This window comes from Sander lucioperca, chromosome 4 (genome assembly GCF_008315115.2).
Source record: "Sander lucioperca isolate FBNREF2018 chromosome 4, SLUC_FBN_1.2, whole genome shotgun sequence".
NCBI classification, from domain to species: Eukaryota; Metazoa; Chordata; class Actinopteri; order Perciformes; family Percidae; genus Sander; species Sander lucioperca.
The window spans coordinates 4,656,380-4,675,366 of NC_050176.1; the positions used below are offsets into that span (position 1 = coordinate 4,656,380).

The 18,987-nt window shown below is 41.8% G+C and overlaps 2 protein-coding genes across 3 annotated transcripts in view; both read left to right on the forward strand.

The window, feature by feature from the left end:
• p4hb (prolyl 4-hydroxylase, beta polypeptide) overlaps positions 1-18,987 on the forward strand; it is a 35,106-nt gene that overhangs the window by 12,936 nt on the left and 3,183 nt on the right. Inside the window, exons 9-11 of one of the 2 annotated variants that reach the window (XM_036000341.1) lie at positions 597-778; positions 4,135-4,245; positions 7,081-7,178. In XM_036000341.1, the coding sequence (XP_035856234.1) occupies positions 597-778; positions 4,135-4,245; positions 7,081-7,149 (362 nt within the window). In that variant the 3' untranslated portion in view covers positions 7,150-7,178. Of the gene's footprint in view, positions 1-596; positions 779-4,134; positions 4,246-7,080; positions 8,649-18,987 lie in introns of those variants that run through there. The other variant, XM_031284601.2, reaches the window with a different exon arrangement.
• ppp1r27b (protein phosphatase 1, regulatory subunit 27b) lies at positions 10,123-13,048 on the forward strand. Its single transcript, XM_031284611.2, has 3 exons — positions 10,123-10,726; positions 10,859-11,009; positions 12,234-13,048. The coding sequence occupies exons 1-3, from the start codon at positions 10,480-10,482 to the stop codon at positions 12,355-12,357; spliced, it is 522 nt and encodes a 173-aa protein (XP_031140471.1). The 5' UTR covers positions 10,123-10,479; the 3' UTR covers positions 12,358-13,048.

Genomic DNA, 18,987 nt, shown 5'->3' on the forward strand with positions numbered 1-18,987 from the left:
GACTTTGTCACCAGACACTGAAGTTTAAAATATCCGGTTAAATACAGCTGTTGGATTTGAGGAGGAATTTTCCATCGCTGGCTGTTAAGTACAGATTATGTCCAGTCATGCACAGCAGGGTCGGCCCGTATTCCCCGACCCGTGGAGAGGAGGGTGGGGGTTTCCTAGCCCGTCAAAAGGGGAGCGGGGTCATGAAGGCTAAGGCTGCATGGGATATGATCAGTGTGCACTTGCGTGCTTCCAGCTATACATGGCAGCAGAATGTACAGACCTGTCTGAAATCAAACCTCCACACTCCACTCCAAAATTCTGTGGTTCATTAGTACAGTTGAGCAAAGCAAAAATGTCTATTTTGAAAAGATTTAATTTAGTAAAATATTAAGTTATTTAAAAGAAAGTATTGCACATTTTTTTGTGGTATTTACTGCTTTTTCCTTGATAATCAAGCAAGTAGACTCGTGAAACCATTATATCGCTAACGCAGTATGACTTTTTCTTCAAATCATGCAGCCCTTGTCAATACGTAACTGAGCTAAAACCAATCAAAGTGTACTGTATATGTAGTCTGTAATGGCTTTGTTTGTGTGGTATTCCAGATGCACCTTGGTGTGGACACTGCAAACAGCTGACTCCCATCTGGGAGAAGCTCGCAGAGAAGTACAAGGACAGCGCTGACATTATCGTGGCTAAGATGGACTCCACAGCCAATGAGATCGAGGCAGTTAAAGTCCACAGCTTCCCCACTCTTAAGTTCTTCCCTGCAGGTGAAGAGCGCAAGGTGAGTGTTTCTTTTCTCTGTTACATTTGCTCCATAAGCAGAGAGAGATTAAATGTGTAGTTGGCATCGTCTCTCTCATCTTTACAATCTTCTGTAAACATCTACATTTGTGTTGACTGAGCTATAAGCCTGAATCTCCTTTCCACCCCTTTTGGGATTTGTATATTCCCTTTATTCCTTCAATACTGTAATAACAGAATCCTTTTAATTAAACCAAAAGACGTGTTGCAGCGCAGTGTTTCCATTTCAGCTCAGTGTTGAGAGTCTGGTCTACAGTAACTTGTTGCTCTCGCTACCAATATTAGCTGATCCGTTTCAACAATGTGAGGCTGAAAAAAACGTTCATGCAGGCTAAATTCCACTGTGGTTGTCGGGATGAAGCCGCTAGCTAAATGTCCGCCAGCCCTCTGGCTAATTTATGCAGTGTTATTGAAACACAGCAGCGCTATGCCTTCCAGTTCAGCCGAGAACGGAGAGATGTTGAGTTCTAACCGACCAGTCTGATGTGTGTAGAGCTGTGTGTGGTTATACTGCAACAGCCTGGTGTAACTTTCAGGCGATTTAACGAAGGTAAACGTAGCACAGTCGTGCATAATGCAGCTGTGCTCTGGTGCTGCGCTTGGCTGGCTGAGTCCTGATCAGCCGCCGCTGCTGTTTGGTCAAGTGGAGAGTTCCGTACAATGCAAAACGACATTAGGGTGACTCCGTCACGGGTGGACCTTGATCACAAATTAAATCTAATCTTATTTTACCCTTGTAAAACAACGTGGTTACAACAAGTGATATCAGAATTTTCTAAATCGATATTTAATTGGGACATTTTTTTTATTGCAATGCGTTGATTAATCAATTTTTTTTTTTTTTTACCCAGCCCTAATAATCAGGTTTGCCCGCTTATTCATTACACACCTTTGCAGTAGTGAGTTATGTTAATCTGGGTGGTTATTTGGATCCAAAATCATTGCCATACTGGCCTCCCAAGTGTCATTAGTGCCTCTTGATTTAGCAGCGTTAACCATTGACAGGAACCTGAGCTCGCTGGCCTCGTAAGGTTCTGCACCATTATGTTGGTGTTTGGTTCTTACAGATTCCTGCTCGATGACTTCACTCGCATAAGACTCTCCACTCAGCCTGCGCCCGCCTCGCTCCATAGCGCTCCTTTGACCAGGCATTCACGTGCCAGCCTTCATGTTAAGCAATCTTAAATGCGTGGTGTGTGCACCGGGGCAACCCCATAGTAAGTCTGAGGATTATCCCATGACCCCAACTCGGATGAAGCACGCAGAGGACCCAGAAGAAGGCTAAGAAGGGATGGAGCTGCAGTGCTGTGGAGCAGGCCATTATGGCCAGGTTCAATAGCTAAAAACTGAACGTGTTGCTTTCCAGATTAGGGCTGTGAATCGTCACTGGTCTCCCAATTCGATTACGGCTTTTTTTTTTTTTTTTTGGTCAATATTGAAATCACGATTATTAAACACGATTACTTGTTAGCGATCCATCTGATTGGCTATTCAGCTTTAGTGAATTAGTGCATGAGAAGAAAAGCAGTAGTGAGAAAAGCAAGCAAGATTTGTTTAGGGGCCAGTAAAAATTGACTTTGGCCAAGTAGAATTTCTTTTCACTTGCTAGACCGGACAAGTGGGGGGGAAAAAAAAAAAACCTTAACGTTGAGCCCTGTGGTCTGCCACTGCATCGGTGCAGAATCGTCCGCATCGCGATGCATCTATGCAATGATTAATTTCAACACCCCTATTGCAGATGTCCTTTTGATTGTCCCTTTCACATGCTAACTTATTTCAGCATTTATCCCACTAGCTTGTTGCTGTGCTACTGTTCATAGATCAAGCAACAACCAGGTGACTGTTTTTGTGTGTGCCGATCTGACGGCCACATTCTACTTTATGCAGAGTCATGCAGCAAGTTGAAGGAGCTGATGGGATTACATTTCACTGGAATTGTACCTCGTACGATTTCATGTGACAAATAAAAATTGATTTATTGATAGACTGACCTCTGGAAAAGTTATTGGGACAGTTTTGAAGAGAGAGTGCCAAAGTTTATTGGCTGCTTTTAAATGGCACAGTTGGGTGTCAAAGGCTCAGTGTAGGGGTGGGCGATATAGACCGACTCTTCCATTACGTTATGTAATCGTTTATCACTGTAACGGTAAATGTCAACCATACCGTACTTAATCACATTTAATTATTTTCTTCTTTATATTTGGAACTTCCATACAAACAAAAACAACTCCCCCACGTGAGACAACACTTGAGTTTAAATCAAAAGTACTAAAACTACAATTCTTTCAAAATGGAAGCTTTTAGGTTACCGAGAACAAAAATTACTTGTAAAAAAAAAAAAAAAAAGTGTTACAGGTTTTAAGGTTAACAGTGCAAATAAATACCAGCCTGACTTCAGTTAGTGCAATATAAAAATCACACATACTGTATTTGTATTTTAGGAGAAGGAGATCGTCGGGCCATTTTGGGCCGACTGTGATCGTCATGGTGCTAGTCTTTGCGGTGTAACACGCACCGCCGCTGCTCGTCGACGCCTGACGGCCCTCTTCGGCTTCTTTGCATCCGGTGTCTATGAGAGAGCGATCCATCTGATTTGGCTATTCAGCTTTAGTGAATTAGTGCATGAGAAGAAAAGCAGTAGTGAGAAAAGCAAGCAAATAACTGAAGTCAAGAGGGCACACACAGAAGGCTCTTCAAATCTTTCATCTTTATCTCATCAATCCAATACACAGAGCTGTCAAAACTGGCCAAAAAGGATGTTTGAATGTTCCTTCTATAAAAACACAAGTTCAAACTATTAGAATATCTGTTTTTGCACATTATGTCCATAAGAGGGCAAACGTACAACAAGATGCGTAACTACTTGCATAGGTATATTTATTTCAACACAAACGTGTCTTTTGAAAGATCTACATACCTACACATTACAAAACAAACTAATAAAATAATGTCCTGTACCGTAAAACTTAATTTAAAGTAGACCGTAGAAATCTCTCCCTCTGTGGTTGGCCGTGGTTGGTGCTAGACCAAGCAAGCCAAATCGGTATGAAAATGAGTAAATTAGGCAGTGAATTCACGAGATCGTAAGAGAATCAGGAGATCATGCAAACAAGAATGAGTCCCACGGTGGAGACTGTACTGCCAAATCTCTACCGGTGAAAACATTTCTACTGTCGCACGTTATATGTATCGTCATATCGCCAACCCTAGCTCAGGGATATTTTTGTTTCTGCAATTAAACCCATGCAATCATGTTTCTAGACGTTTTTTGTTTTGGGGTGGGGATAAAACGTAACACAAAGCGGACGTTTATCAGAAATGATGTCTGATCAACAGGTGATTGATTACAACGGGGAGAGAACACTGGAAGGCTTCACCAAGTTCCTGGAGAGTGGCGGTAAAGAGGGCGGTGCCCCTGCCGAGGACGAGGACGATCTGGACGCAGAGGTAAGATCGTCTCCACTGTCTCCCAGATGCATTGACACAGTTACAGCACAGTTGTAGCCTCATAAGAAGACACTGTCTGAGCTTTAATAAATGTAGCTCATCTGTTCAGGCCATTATTATTGGTTCCTTTTTGAGAGAACATAAAATAAGCAGCATTCTTAGTAGGGCTGCACAACTAATCGCAATTTTAATCGAAATCGCAGTATGAACTAGTGTAGGGCTGCAACTAACGATTATTTTCATAGTCGATTAATCTGTCGATTATTTTCTCGATTAATCGATTAGTTGTTTGATCTATAAAAATGTCAAAACATGGTGAAAAATGTGGATCAGTGTTTCCCAAAGCCTAAGAGGACGTCCTCAAATGTCTTGTTTTGTCCACAACTCAAAGATATTCAGTTTCCTGTCACAAAGGAGAGAAGAAACTAGAACATATTCACATGTAACAAGCTAGAATCAGAGAAATCTTATTTTTTTTAATAATAAAATGACTCAAACGATTAATCGATTTATCAAAATAGTTTGCGATTAATTTAATAGTTGACAACTAATCATTTAATCGATTCATCGTTGCACCTCTTAAACTAGTGCAATATCCAAATCGCAGGGGGGCGCAATATTTGTTGAAGGCAAAATATATGTCGAACCATTCTAAAATAAATGATTGTGGTGCTGCAGGGAAGTCCCGGCCTACAAATTGTATCCTACAGACTAAAGCAAAAAAATCTTTATTTCAATGAGAATAATGATACAAAAATGATCATTCCCTCCAATATCGTGAATCATATCGCAATATCAGTCAAAGTAATCGCAATTAGATATTTTCCTCATATTGTGCAGCCCTAATTCTTAGTATTCTAACCGCACAGCAGTGCTCTGTTGAACTGTAATGACTGTGTCCAAATGAGTATGTATACTCAGTAAAGCTTTGTTTGTGTACTGATACCCAACACCAGTGGGGACATATTAATAATGAGGAGGTAGCCATAAATGAGGGAAACTGGAGATGATGGTGACTAAAACAAGAACAACAACAACAACAACAACAACAGCTGCTGCATTGAAAGAGTAGTTTCAGTGTGAGGACTTAAAGGCTGATTGTTCTCATCTAGAGTTGTTTATGAACAATTAGTGTTTAGGGAATGGTTTTATTACATTTAGGTTTTTTTTTTTTTTTTTTTTTTTTAAACCCAAAAAATCCAGCCAAAGCATATCAGAAAAAAACCTTGCCATAAAGTTAATCTGCTTTAATATGGATTCATTTTCAATAACCTGTGCATTATTATTCATTATATTATTGACATTCCTTTTCTTTTTTTTTATAGTCGAGTACTAATGTATAATACTGTGACAGTCAAGAAATTAGATTCAGGTGCATGCATATGTCTCATTGAAACCTCAGTGCTTTCTGGAGGCATATTCAGCATCGTGTCTGAACGCTACACAAAGTAAAGTTCAGACTCATGAGGATTTTATGCTGTAACCTTAGAACTAACCCACTTGGCTTAACTGAACATTAGCAGGCATTATAAGGTCTCTGGGTTAAACAGCTGTTTGAAGAAAACCTCCATGCTGTTTTTAGAAAATGTGCCAAAAATAGCACCTCTCCTAAACTTACTCTCGGTGCAAAATGTTAAGACGGATGTTGTGAGCGATCCCTCGGGAGATACTTGCCACCTTATCTTGGTTAAAGATGTAGAGGATGCATCGTCCTGTGTGCCCCCAACTCGGCTGCATCCAGCGCGCATTCGAAGGGTATCCTCTCTACTAGTAGCTTTCCACTTTTCACCGGGCCGTGCCTGGAGACCTGATCAAAGCGGCATGTGCAGCGCTGCAGGCAACATTAGGGCCTTCCTGTATCGGACTTATCTCCTCACACACCGGTCCTCAGACTAGAGGAATTATGAAGGAATGGCTGCGCGGAACCAAGACGTCATCTATGTGTCGACTGCGAGCTGTGGTTGTGACGGTGTTGATTACACATTGTGATTTGATTTGTTAGACCTCACGACGGCCCCATGCTACCACAAAAACATTGTCTTGTAGCCTTGCAAAAAAGAGGAAATTGATAATTTGACTTCTCCACTCTGTTAAGAGCGTGAGAGATGTTCAAATGTCCCTTGGCCCTGAAGAAGGTAAAAAAAAAAAAAAGTAAAAAGATAAGTCCCTAACCCACAATTGTACCCAAAGTTTTGGCGTTGTCAAGGTATCGTAATGTCGCAGCCATGTGCTGTCCATTCCCATTTCTACCGTTACGTACCCTTGCAGCCTCTTGCACTCCGCCTACAGGTGACGACCGTACAGTCAGTGAGGGTTCAGGGCTTAATGCCTTAGGGTGGAGATTGGGATCGCTCCTCTGTCTTAATTAGGCCTGGGTCTCGTTCAAAACATTTCGATACAGATACCAATACCGTGACTTTGATACCGGTTCCTGAAGGATACTTTTTTCGATACCAATTTTTTTATGAAATCCATTTTTAACAAAGAAGTTACAGCATTACACATTATGGCTCAAATGTTTTTCATTTATTTTTCAGCCCCGTTTCTCTGTGCGTAACGTAGTGTTTTTCCGGCGTGTCTCTATGACTATGACGTGTAACGTTAGACAGCCAATCACAAACATCATCTGATCTTGGTAGAAGCACGCTGCATGCTTATTGGCTCACTGACGCTGATGAGAGTTACTCCCTAGGTATTGGAATTGGGTAATGAATGACGAGGCATCTTTCAGTACTTAATACTAAGGAGGCAATTCAGTCGGTGCCTTCAAAGTATTGAATTCGGTAGCCAGCCCTAGTCTTAATAAACGACCCTCTTTTCTCCTCTGCTCTCCAGGATTTAGAGGATGTGGACGATGAAAAGGACTTGGACTCTGACGACGACGACGAACATGACGAGTTGTAAGAGCTGGCAGAGGAGAGAGAGAGAGAGAGGAGACGAGTCCCGCCCCGCCCCGCCCCAACCCTTCCAACCAGTCACCATCACCCCCTTCACTTCTTTGTGGACCTTCCCAGTCCTGTGAACATTAATACTTCCCCTTTAACTGCCTCTACGTCAGTCAGCCCGCCAGCCAGCCAGCCAGCCAGTCAGTCCATCAGTAGCGTGGCGGGGCCTTTCTTCGCCAGCCACATCTCTAACCTCGCAACGTCTGGCCAGACTCGTCTTGTCCCACCTGGGGGGGGGGAGGACTCTGTGGAGCACCACCTCTATGGGAGACCTCAATGCCTTCTCTACGAAGCTCCACATCAGCTGTTTGCCTTGTATATTTTAAACCAAATGTAAAAATGGCATTGGGATTCAGTTTTCAAAAATGTTCCTTTTTTTTTCCTGTTGAATTTGCTCCCCTCCTTTAAAGAAAAGAAAAAAAAGCCTTGCCATTGTTCAGTGTGGGTATGAGCTAAATGAGTGTTGTAACCTGTATTCGTAGGTAAGTGGGGGGCTGCCAATGTTCTTTTCCCTCTGATAGAAATCCAGAGGACCAGAGTTTTGTGTGATGGTTTTGTAAGGACTGATCTCTCAGGGGACAAGGGGCCATCCAATAGATGGGGTTATTTAGCAATGTCTTCACTAAAATAAACCCCACAGTTTGGCCAGTGTAGCACAAAGGACACCCCCCTCCCCCCCCCAGCATCTGTAGCTAAGACCAGTTGTTTTCTTTCTTTTGGTGGGGGGGGGGGAGAGAAGAGAGTGTTCTTTGTTTTTATTTCTTCATTCCCAAATAATCTCAGTTTAGTCTCCTCATTTCCTCACGGCTACTGACTATTTTTCCAAAAGGAACTTTTCAGAGAAACTCCTATTTTATTTAATTGCTTTCACTATTTTTTTTTTTTGTTTTGTTTTCTTTTTATTTAGGATTTGTCATTTTTAATAATGTACCATAGTCTCAGACCTGGGAGGGTTTTTGGAGCCAGTTCTGATAGGTCGCACTGCATTCATGCCTAATCAGAGATTCACTGTGGTTACTAAAGCAGACAGAGATTGGTACAGTTTACTGGTCAGGTTGGTCTGAGGGAAGGGTCTATTATATCTGAAGTGGGGAGGGAACAATTGCACAGCCCCACCCCTCACCCATACTGTACCTCCTGCATCCCTTTTGGCTCTACCCAACACCCTTGTTGCCACAGCAGTGTGTGTGTGTGTGTTGTGTGTGTGTTGTGTGTGTGCGCATATTGTGTTGTGTGAATGGTGTTTAAATGGTGTGAGTTGAATGACTGACTAGTTCATGTTTTTGGTCGTCCATGAACAGGAGGATGAATGTACTGCGTGTTTGGCAGGGAGGGGAGGCATGAGTAGAGCAAGGTGATGGGTTTGACAGCTGCAGCAGTGGGGGAAACTTTACAAAGCATTCCATCATATCCAAATTGATGTGGAAAACGTGAAATGGTGGCCAATAAACAAAAAAATTAGAAAAATACATTTGTCTTCAGTTTTGTTTTTGTTTTTTGACGTGTACCTCCAGATTAACAGTATATATATATATATATATATATATATATATATATATATATATATATATATATATATATATATATATATATATATATATATATATATATAAAAAAATATATATATATATAAAAAAATATATATATAATTTAAATTATAGGGAAAATGTCATTTCACTCAATTGGAATTTAGAATTCATATGGGTGGACAGTTCTACAACAGAAGCTTCTAGGCTACATTTACATTGCTACATTTTGGTTTAAAATTGAATATATTTTGCTACATTTACACCTCGCGTTCACACTGCCGTAAATGTCCCCGTCTACATTATTGTCACTCTACAATTTAGTGTTGTGGGACATGGCAGTGGTGGAATGTAACTAAGGACATTTACTCAAGTACTGTACTTAAGTATGAATTTGAGGTACTTGTACTTTCCTTGAGTCTTTTCTTTTCGTGCCACATTCTACTTCTACTCCACTACATTTCAGAGAGAAATATTGTACTTTTTACTCTACTACATTAATCTGAATGCTCATTACTTTACAAATTAAGATTTTTGCATAGAAAATGTATTTATTTAAAGTTTATTGACGCCTTTTACACTTTTGACGCTATCTACCCTTTTTTCATTACCAGTCTCTAAAATGTGAAGGTATTTCTGCATTGAGTACTTTTATTTATTTATTTATTTTTTATATACTTCAAGTACATTTTCCTAACGATATTTAAATACTTTCACTTAAGTGAACATTTTCAACGTAGGACTTTTACTTGTAACTGAGTATTCTAAACACTGTGGTACATAAGTAAAGGATCTGAGTACTTCTTCCACCATTGGCCAATGGAAATCAGGGCTGAAACGAACAGCTATTTTTCTTGTTTTTCTTTTAATGTGTAAATATATATTTCTTTAATCCTTAGTCTATAAATGGCAGCAAACAATGCAATAAACTACAGAAAATTAGCAAATCTTCACATCTAAGAAGCCTGAACCAGACAATGTTGGGCATTTGTGCTACTTTGAACAATCTGTTTTTTAAATCTAACATTGCTGATTTCCCACCAGTAATAAAGAACATGATGCAAACCATTCAGTCACTTGACAATGACCCATACTGTGTCTCTCATAGAGATTAAGATAGAATATGACTATGAAGACATGAGCCTTACTTGACTGTTTATGTCTGTGCACTTAATGGGCAACAGCCTACACATTGACCCATCCCTGCCCCTGCAGCTGGCACTGGCACACTCCAGCAGTAAAACCGCTTTTATCCTTCCTGGTGTTTACTAGAAGCTACCCCCCCCCCCCCCTCTCTCTCTCTCTCTCCCCTCCCAGCTTCTGGGATATCACCACTATCTTTAGGTGGGCAGCATCTGGGTATGTGGGTGTGACAACCAAGGCCGGGGGTTACTGGCTGTCGTGTCTGCAGACGTGAGTTGTATCAGAGACTTGTGACATGCCAGTTGGAGGGACCTGGCCAGAGGGCTACTCATCTTCCAAATCTCGCCACTGGATCTGTGAGGTGTCGCGTCCAAAAATAGCCCGACAGAGAGCATAAAGAGACTCACGAGGGTGGCCTGCGGATACACAGGGGGGGACGACACTGGATAGCAAGAGAGCCACACTAAGAAGCACTACTTGATCTTTCTGCAGGAGAACGGCTGAGCTCTTTAAGAAAATCTGCTGTGAATTTCTGAAGACTTGAAGAAAGTAGAAGTTAATATTTGTGAAAGTGTTGCTGGATTTGACCAGTTTTTTTTTCCCAGCGAGACCCAAGGTAAATGGATATTCTGAACAGGATGAAGTACTACAAATGCCCCGGGTCCCAGACCATGGGAATCAAGGCTTACAGCCAGGACTGTGGCATTCCAGTCAGCTGCAAGAGCTCCGCATCTCTGAAGCCAATCCGCAGTGTGCACTTCCCCAACGACATTGTTTTCCAGGACTACGTGCGACACGGCGAGCTGGAGAGGATTGGACTTTTCATCCGAGCCAGGAGAGTCAGCCTGGACACCATCTACCCCTCCGGTGAGAGCCCCATGAAACATTTAACACCACCCTGATCTAGTAAACGCTTATGCAGTCACAAATCTTTGCTTAATAAAAAACAGGATATTGTACTATGCTGAACTGATGGTTATTTCTCACTGCCGTGTGCAGGCATGGCTGCCATCCATGAGGCCGTCCTGTCGGGGAACCTGGAGTGTGTGAAGCTGCTGCTCCACCACGGAGCCGATATCCACCAGAGGGACGAGGAGGGGTGGACCCCACTGCACATGGCCTGCAGCGACGGCTTCCCTCACATTGCACGGTGAGCATCTGTTTGTTTTTGTTTTTTACATTACGCAAGCAAAAGGTCACTAGACAAATCTCTATCTCAGTTTAAAGCGAGTCTATGTGAGTGTATTTAAACAGTATCCACTGTTATTACTAAGTGAAACGGGATAATGGTAAATGCTGAAACATCGAGAAAATGAGGAGAGTCTGCAAAGTGGCTTAGTGATGTGTACATCACTAAGCCACTTAGCAAAATTTAGCTAGTTTGGAACCGCTAATATTTAGCAAACTCGCTAAGTAAGGCTGTCCAAGTCACCTTGGATTGTGGTGGCACCTGGATCGTGGTTGCAGCTGCCTCCGTGTTTAATGCCCTGCACCGCTACTACTATTACTTCTAGTCATAGTTCAATTGTCTTTATTGTTACTATAATTGTAGTCTATATCCACAACGCTCTACTCTTGGGATTGCTCCATTGCCAGATTTCACTCTTTTTGCCTAGATGTCCGTTACCTTCAGCTTTCTTTGTGTTGAAATTTTAACTCTAGCCGATTTCTCAGGACTATGGTTAACTGCTCCTCAGATCTCTGCAGGGTAAATCCAGACAGCTAGCTAGACTATCTGTCCAATCTGAGTTTTCTGTTGCACGACTAAAACAACTTTTGAACGTGTTACATCTGTCAAAAGTTATGTAGTTACCGCTTTAAAGCCTACACTTTTGGCCAAGGCAAGGCAATTTATTTCAGCTTTATTTGTATAGCACATTTCAGAAACAAGGCAATTCAAAGTGCTTTACCTACAGCAGTTAAAACAATTAAAAAGAGATTGTAAAAACCGCTCAAACAGGTATTTCAGACAGGTATGAAATACAAGACTAAAAGTTACAGTGCAGTGTAAGAAATCAGTAACTTAAAAAAGGCAGCATAAAAAAAAAGAGAAAAAGAAAAAAAACCTTTGCTGCATGTCATCCCCCACACTCCCCTTACCTGTCTATCACACAAAAAGGCCAAAAAAGAATCTTTAAAAAAAGTAGTAGCCAGTAGAAAGCAGCTTACATAACATGTTTACACATTTGCAAGCACATACCAACACATACACACGTACACACACACACCACAGCTCTCCTACGCCACAGAGGTAAGAGAAGCTGGAGGATCCATTGGCCTTCCTAACACTGAAGTATGGCAGAGACTCGCATTGAGGCAAAGCAGCGCAATTTCAACTCTTTTAGTAAGCGGGGTTATATTGTGTTTCTTCCAGCTACCTTCTGTCGCTGGGTGCCGACCCTGAGCTGGAGAACGACTGCGGGGAGAAGCCTGCCGACCTCATTGAGCTGGACAACAAGGAGCTACAGGAGCTCTTCGGGCTGGCCATCAGTGACTGAGATCAGGGGTGTCGGACTGGGGGTGGAAGGGGGACGGAGTACCCAGGGCCCTCAGGTGAGGAAGGGCCCAAAAAGATTCAGAATGAATAGCTGTGGATGTGGGGAGGGGCCCATAGAGAATGTCTTTCTACAGGGCCCAGAATTTTGTGCTACACCCCTGACTGAGATCATGTTGCCTTTTAAAGCCACAAACTGGTCTGAATGCTACTGGCCAGTCAGCCGACTGTTCTGTAGGGATGGACACAAAAGGACACAGTAGGTCCAGCATCCTGCTTTAGTGAGCTGCCTGAGCTCTGGGTGTGGAAGGCTGTGGATGTCTGGCGGACGTAGGACTGGCAGCCTGTTGGCTGCCTCCTGAATGGAGGGAACTTCTGCTGGCAGGGGCTGTCCCCTGATCTCCAGCAGTACAGATTTACTGTATCCTGCAGGAGCTTCTGGTCCTTTCATACTGTAATGAACTGAAGGAATCATTTTGATTTTTGATTTAATCTGGCATGTCGCTTCTGAACGCTGTGAAACTTCAAACTGTTGTTTCAACGTCGGCTCATTAGCACCTGAAAGCTAACATTAGCTTGGGTTGACTGCCTTACTAACAAATTTGTTTACACATTTAATTAATTTTGGACTTAGTTTACTGTATTCATTAGTCGTTGTTTGTATAAGGCTTTTTAAAATAAAAAAGTGTATCAAACAATTTCAGCTTGTCTGCCATTTCCTTTTGGTCCCAGCACTGTGTGAGAGCAAAACTGACCAAAGCGCTGCCATTAACATCTGAATGAGCATCACTTTTAGCTCAAAGTCAACAGATCTGAAGGTTTCTGGCACAACTTCACCTACTAGCAAGGGTGGTCATCTTCAATATCAATATCATCTTCTTTTGTTGTTTTTTTTCTGCGCACAAACACCACTCTCATCACCCTCTTTTTCAGCAGCATTCAGAGTAGGGGTGACCCCAAATAGTCGAAGATTCGATGCGTCGATACATGGAGCCTGATTCGACCACCAATCTCACAGTCGAATCTTCGCAGGTGTTATTATGAAACGAGGATCATACCATTTTGGCAATATGGGAGTGCTCAATGTCTAATTTCACACAGAACTACTGGTTTTGTACGGTTATATTAAGTTATATACAGCCTTTAATTATGATAATGCTGTAAAAAAAAACGCTCCACACTATTTTTTACGTGTGTGTGTGTGTGTAAATCCAACCACCCCTGTGACAGATTTAAGTTTGACTTTCCCTGATCCATGACAGACGAGGAGCATCTTGGCGGCAGGGATTAACGTTACTTAACAATGTCTGGAAAAAGAAAATCTAAAGTGTGGATGCACTTTGAAATGGTAAAAGATGATCCAAAAAAAGTAAAATGCAAGTTGTGCCAACAGCTCATGTCCTACCACTCGTCAACAACAAACATGGCTTTCCACTTAAAACGGGTAAGTTTATTACCAATAAAGACGGTTCACTCTTTCATATATAATGGCGCTTTTAATTTACAAATAGCAATATCATATGTTGGGACTTAAAATATGTTCGTCTTTTTTCTAGATCCACCCACAGTATCAGACTGACAGTCTGAAAAAGAAAATAAAAAAATTGTTTTACCCTCCTGCTGACTAGTGTCGTGCCCCTCCCAACCCATTCACACACACACATAGATGATTCGACTATCAGTCGACTATAGAAAGATTCGACAATTCTGATTCGAATGAGTAAAGTAATGAGTAATGAGTAAATCCTTAGTCGGGGCCTCCCTAATTCAGAGTATTTTTTATTTTCTAACATAAAAGCTCTGATCAACCCACTGAACACTACCTGAAAAAGCGAAACAGTGACAAATCATTAAGTTCACCTTCACTCTTCCTCTCTGTCACTCTTTCTCTGTGCTGTGGCACTCAGTACTTGTCTCAGCAATCGGCCCCGGCAATTGTGCTACTATAATGCATAAAGTTGGCAGTTTGCCTTGGTGGTCACCAGCTCTTAGTTATGCTGCTATAGTTTTAGACTGCCAAGGATATCTTTTGACACATGTCCCAGTAATGCTTGTTACTAACTTAGCTTAGCTTAGAGTCTTTAAGTTTTCTCGCCTTGCAGATTTCCTTGGCTTGTGGTGGCACCTGGATCGTGGTTGCAGCTGCTGCCCTGCACCGCTACTACTATTACTTCTAGTCATAGTTCTATTTTCCTAATTGTTACTATAACTGTAGTCTATATCCACGACGTTCCACTTCCGGGATTGCACCGTTGCCAGATTTCACTCTTTTCGGCCGGATGTCCTTCCGTTTCCTTTGTGTTGGAATTTTAAACTCTGGTCATTTAATGAGGACTATGGTTAACTGCTCTTCAGATCTCTGCAGGGTAAATCCAGACAGCATGCATGCTCTTGGGGGGAATTGTTGGGTCTTGGTAAATCAGGGTTTCCCGCAGCACGGCAGCAAGGCGGTCGCCTAAGCAACACACGCCTGCTGCCTTAACTACGTCGTCAAAAAAAATAAAATAATAATAATAAATAAATAATAAAAAACATGCCATGAACTGGAAAATAATCAGTTTTTACAATCTTTAAATATGTGATATGCCTCCGAATCGAGTGATGCGTCCGAACAGCGGCATCTGGTGGTTGAATGTCATCGCGCTGTCATCGTTCGCCAAACATTCTACAACATTCTTTATCTGGGGAAAAAGAAAAAGAAAACATTTTTGGGGGAAGACGTTCATCTGGTATTTGGATAGCCGACAATCAAGCTGTCGCATCGAGGTAAGATAATTATTCTAAATGATCTAAATCTATAAATTCTAGAATAACATGTCAACTGTTCGCTCGAAGTATCTGAAATTATTATGATAGGCGTAATGTTTTCTTATCAAGGCTAGTTGCGTTTACACGTGGTTGTCTTATAGCTATACGTTTGACGATTGCACGTGATTTTCTCTCGCATTGTACACAGCAAAATGGACCGAAAAACACAACCTAAAATTGCGGGCTTCTTCATACGATGAAGCAGGCCTACCTCACCACCCGCACCTAAGCTATATTAAATGAGTTATTGCATTATTCCTAGGGATGTTTTGCAGACTGTGCAGGATGCACCGTCAAAGAGCATCAGGTGGCCCCTCTCAAAGGCCTTTCATAGAGGTCCCCTGCACTGAGTTGTTCAGGAAAAACAAACTACGGTGATTTAATTACTAAATTTAAACTAACAGTGACAGCTTATTGAATGTTTGTTTATTAGGTCTGCCAATCAGTGAGGCATTTCAGCCCATGAATGTGGAGCACAAGGCCATAATTGGTGGCTTTAAATGTCTTTACAGACTGGTAAAGCATGAAATCGTGCACCATACAAATTACCTGGCATCTGGCAGACCTCCTAGGCTGCAAATATTTTGCCAAATTGAAGGTAAGAATTTTATTTCATTACAGTGTACATTTGCTGTCATGGATTTGTAATGAAATGAACTATAATTTAAGAATATATTTTCCTAGATTGATCAAAGGACCAACTACAGGTCCCACAGGATTGTGGATGAAATGCTACAGATTCTGGGTGAAGTGGTTGAGGAGCCCATTTTAGAATCCATTAGAACATCAAAGGTTATTGGCTTGGAAATGGATGAGTCCATAGACATCTCTGTGACAAAACAATTAGATATCCATGTCAGGTACAGTAGCGGTCACCTTCTTATTCATTTTTAAATGGGTCGTGATGATGTCCTGTATGTGTAACAAAACCAGGATTAGACACATTGTTTTTCGTAAATATTTCAGGTATACAGACAAGGAAGGACAGCTGTTCTGTCAATTCCTGGATCTTGTATCCATTCCAGATGGCAAGGCCAGAACTACTGCAGAAGCTGTGAAGCAAGTCATAATAAAAAAAAGAAATGCCTCAGGACCGCATCTTTGGCCTTGGCACAGATGGAGCAGCAGTGATGACCGGTAAAGTGAATGAATGAAGGAAAAGGACAGTTAAGTTAAAGTGCCCATATTATGAAAAAATCACTTTTTCTGGGATTTGGGGTGTTATGTTGTGTCTCTGGTGCTTCCACACACATACAAACTTTGAAAAAAATCCACCCATGCTGTTTAGAGTGAGATACAGTTTCTGAATGTGTCCTGCCTTCAGTCTCTAGGTGAGCTGTTCAAAATCAGCACGGCTTGTGATGTCACAAGCCGAAACGAGCTGGCTAACCGCAACCATTAGCTCGTAGCGTTAGCATGCTAACGCTAGCATGCTAACGCTAGCATGCTACCTCGTTCTCAATAGCAAAGCACTGCTACAACACACACAAGTTCACCATAATCTACAAAAGAACTACTTACATGTGCGCCCTCATTTAGAAGTCTCCCAGCTAATCCTGCCTTGTAACTGAGCAAAGTTGTAGAAACAGCCTTTCTTTTACTGTCTATGGAGCTAGCTAGCTGACATGATCTACATCTGAGCTACTGGGCATGTGCAGTGCAATCAAAGATAGTACAGAAGAAGAAGAAGAAAAGAGGTCTCACTCTGTAGCTAAAACAGAGACCAGCTGAAAAGAGGATCTGCAGCAGTGAGAGAGAGCACTGCAGTACAACACAAATATGGTGTTTTTTGAAAATTAAACCATGTAAACCTATTCTGGTACAACCTTAAAATACAATTATGAACCTGAAAATGAGCATAATATGGCTGCTTTAATGTCGAAACTACTGAATAGGTTGCCTTAAGCTAAAACTTTTTTTAATTTTTATTTTAGGAAAACAGAATGGCACAGCAAAATTGTTGACCGGCACTTGGCCAGGATTAGTGTCGGTGCACTGTGCTGCTCATCGCCTGGCCCTGGCATGTAAAGATGCAGCAGAGGGAGTGCCATACATGAAAACTTTCAGAAAGCACCTTCAAAACCTGCACCTTTATTTTCGGAATAGTGCAAACCGCACTAGTGCTCTAAAAGTGTTCTCCAAGAAAGTCACATTATGTGAAAACATTGTAGGCTACACCAAATTCCTTATAAACTTAGCACAAAAAGTAAGGAAATTTGTGTTTGGTAGATTATTTCTCTGTGGTAACAATGCTTTTTAGCAATAAATCTTATACCGTTGGAAAGCCTGTTTAGTTCCCTTTCAAATGGTGCCCCATTTGAAAGGAACATGCATTTGTGGGATGAGCAGCAGCGCTGAGTATGTGGGTTGCGCCCATGAAAAATTTGCCAACTCTTCTCTGCCAATGCCAAACAGCTTATTCTGCCATTGACTCGTTTGGATTGGTGGAGGATTGGATGATTGAAGTTTGAAGAAACAAGACATATTGGCAATTGAACAATTTATTCATTTCACAAACAGGAGCCTCAGTAGCGTGTGGAAGAACCATACACAGCCACAACAGCCTGGCACCTCCTCCTCATGCTGGTCACACAGGCCTGGTCACACACTGTTGTGGGATGGCATCCCATTCTTCAACCAGCATTTGTCGCAAGTCAGCCAATGTGGTTGTGTTGGTCGCTCTGGCACGAACAACTCTGGCACAAGCTGATCCCACAAGTGTTCAATGGGGTTGAGGTAAGGACTGCAGGTGCCAGGCTGTTGTGTCTGTGTATGGTTCTTCCACACGCTACTGAGGCTCCTGTTTGTGAAATTAATAAATTGTTAAATTGCCAACATGTCTTGTTTCTTCAAACTTCAATCATCCAATCCACCAAACAAGTCAATGGCAGAATAAGCTGTTTGGCATTGGCAGAGAAGATTTGGCAAATTTTTCATGGGCGCAACCCACATACTCAGCGCTGCTGCTCATGCCACAAATGCATGTTCCTTACAAATGGGGCACCATTTGAAAGGGAACTAAACAGGCTTTCCAACGGTATAAGATTTATTGCCAAAAAGCATTGTTACCACAGAGAAATAATCTACCAAACACAAATTTCCTTACTTTTTGTGCTAAGTTTAGAAATATGGATTTGAATTAATTGCCCTACCCCCACCCCAGAAGGTTAAGGACACTAGGTGGCTATCACAAGAGAAGGCCATTTCAAATCTTCAAAGAAATCTGCCTGCAGTGTTTGCTACACTTGCTGAGGAGGCAGATATAAAGAAGGACCCAGTGGCACGAGGGTTGTACACATACTGTGCAACTTACCGATTCGTTGCAGCTGTTCACCTGCAGGCAGACATCCTGCCCTACCTGGCACAGCTTTCCAAATTGTTCCAGAAGGAAGATGTCAATTTCATGGCCATGTAATCAAAAACCATGTAAGTTGTGATGTCAGATTGATTTTTATTTATAGAATTACATGTCAGTTTTCCTCTGTAAATTTAATTTGCATGTCTATTTAGGTTCCTGTTACCATTGAGACATTAAGAAAAATTAAAGCAGCTCAGGTCAAATAGAAGGTGACCCATCTTAGTATCGACGCCGAAGAAGAGAGGGGGAGACGTGGGACGCCCTTTTTCCAACCTCACCTTACGGGCACGTTTTCAGACACAAGTAAGCAAGCTCAAGAATGAATATATATGTATAGCTTGTATAGTGTTTGTTAAAATAGCACAAATTAATTCACTATTCTTGTTTCAGTTGTTGCAACATCCCCTCCCCAGTCTGACTTCAAACCCTATCCTACCACCTTAACTAACATTTTCTGCGGGAAACCCT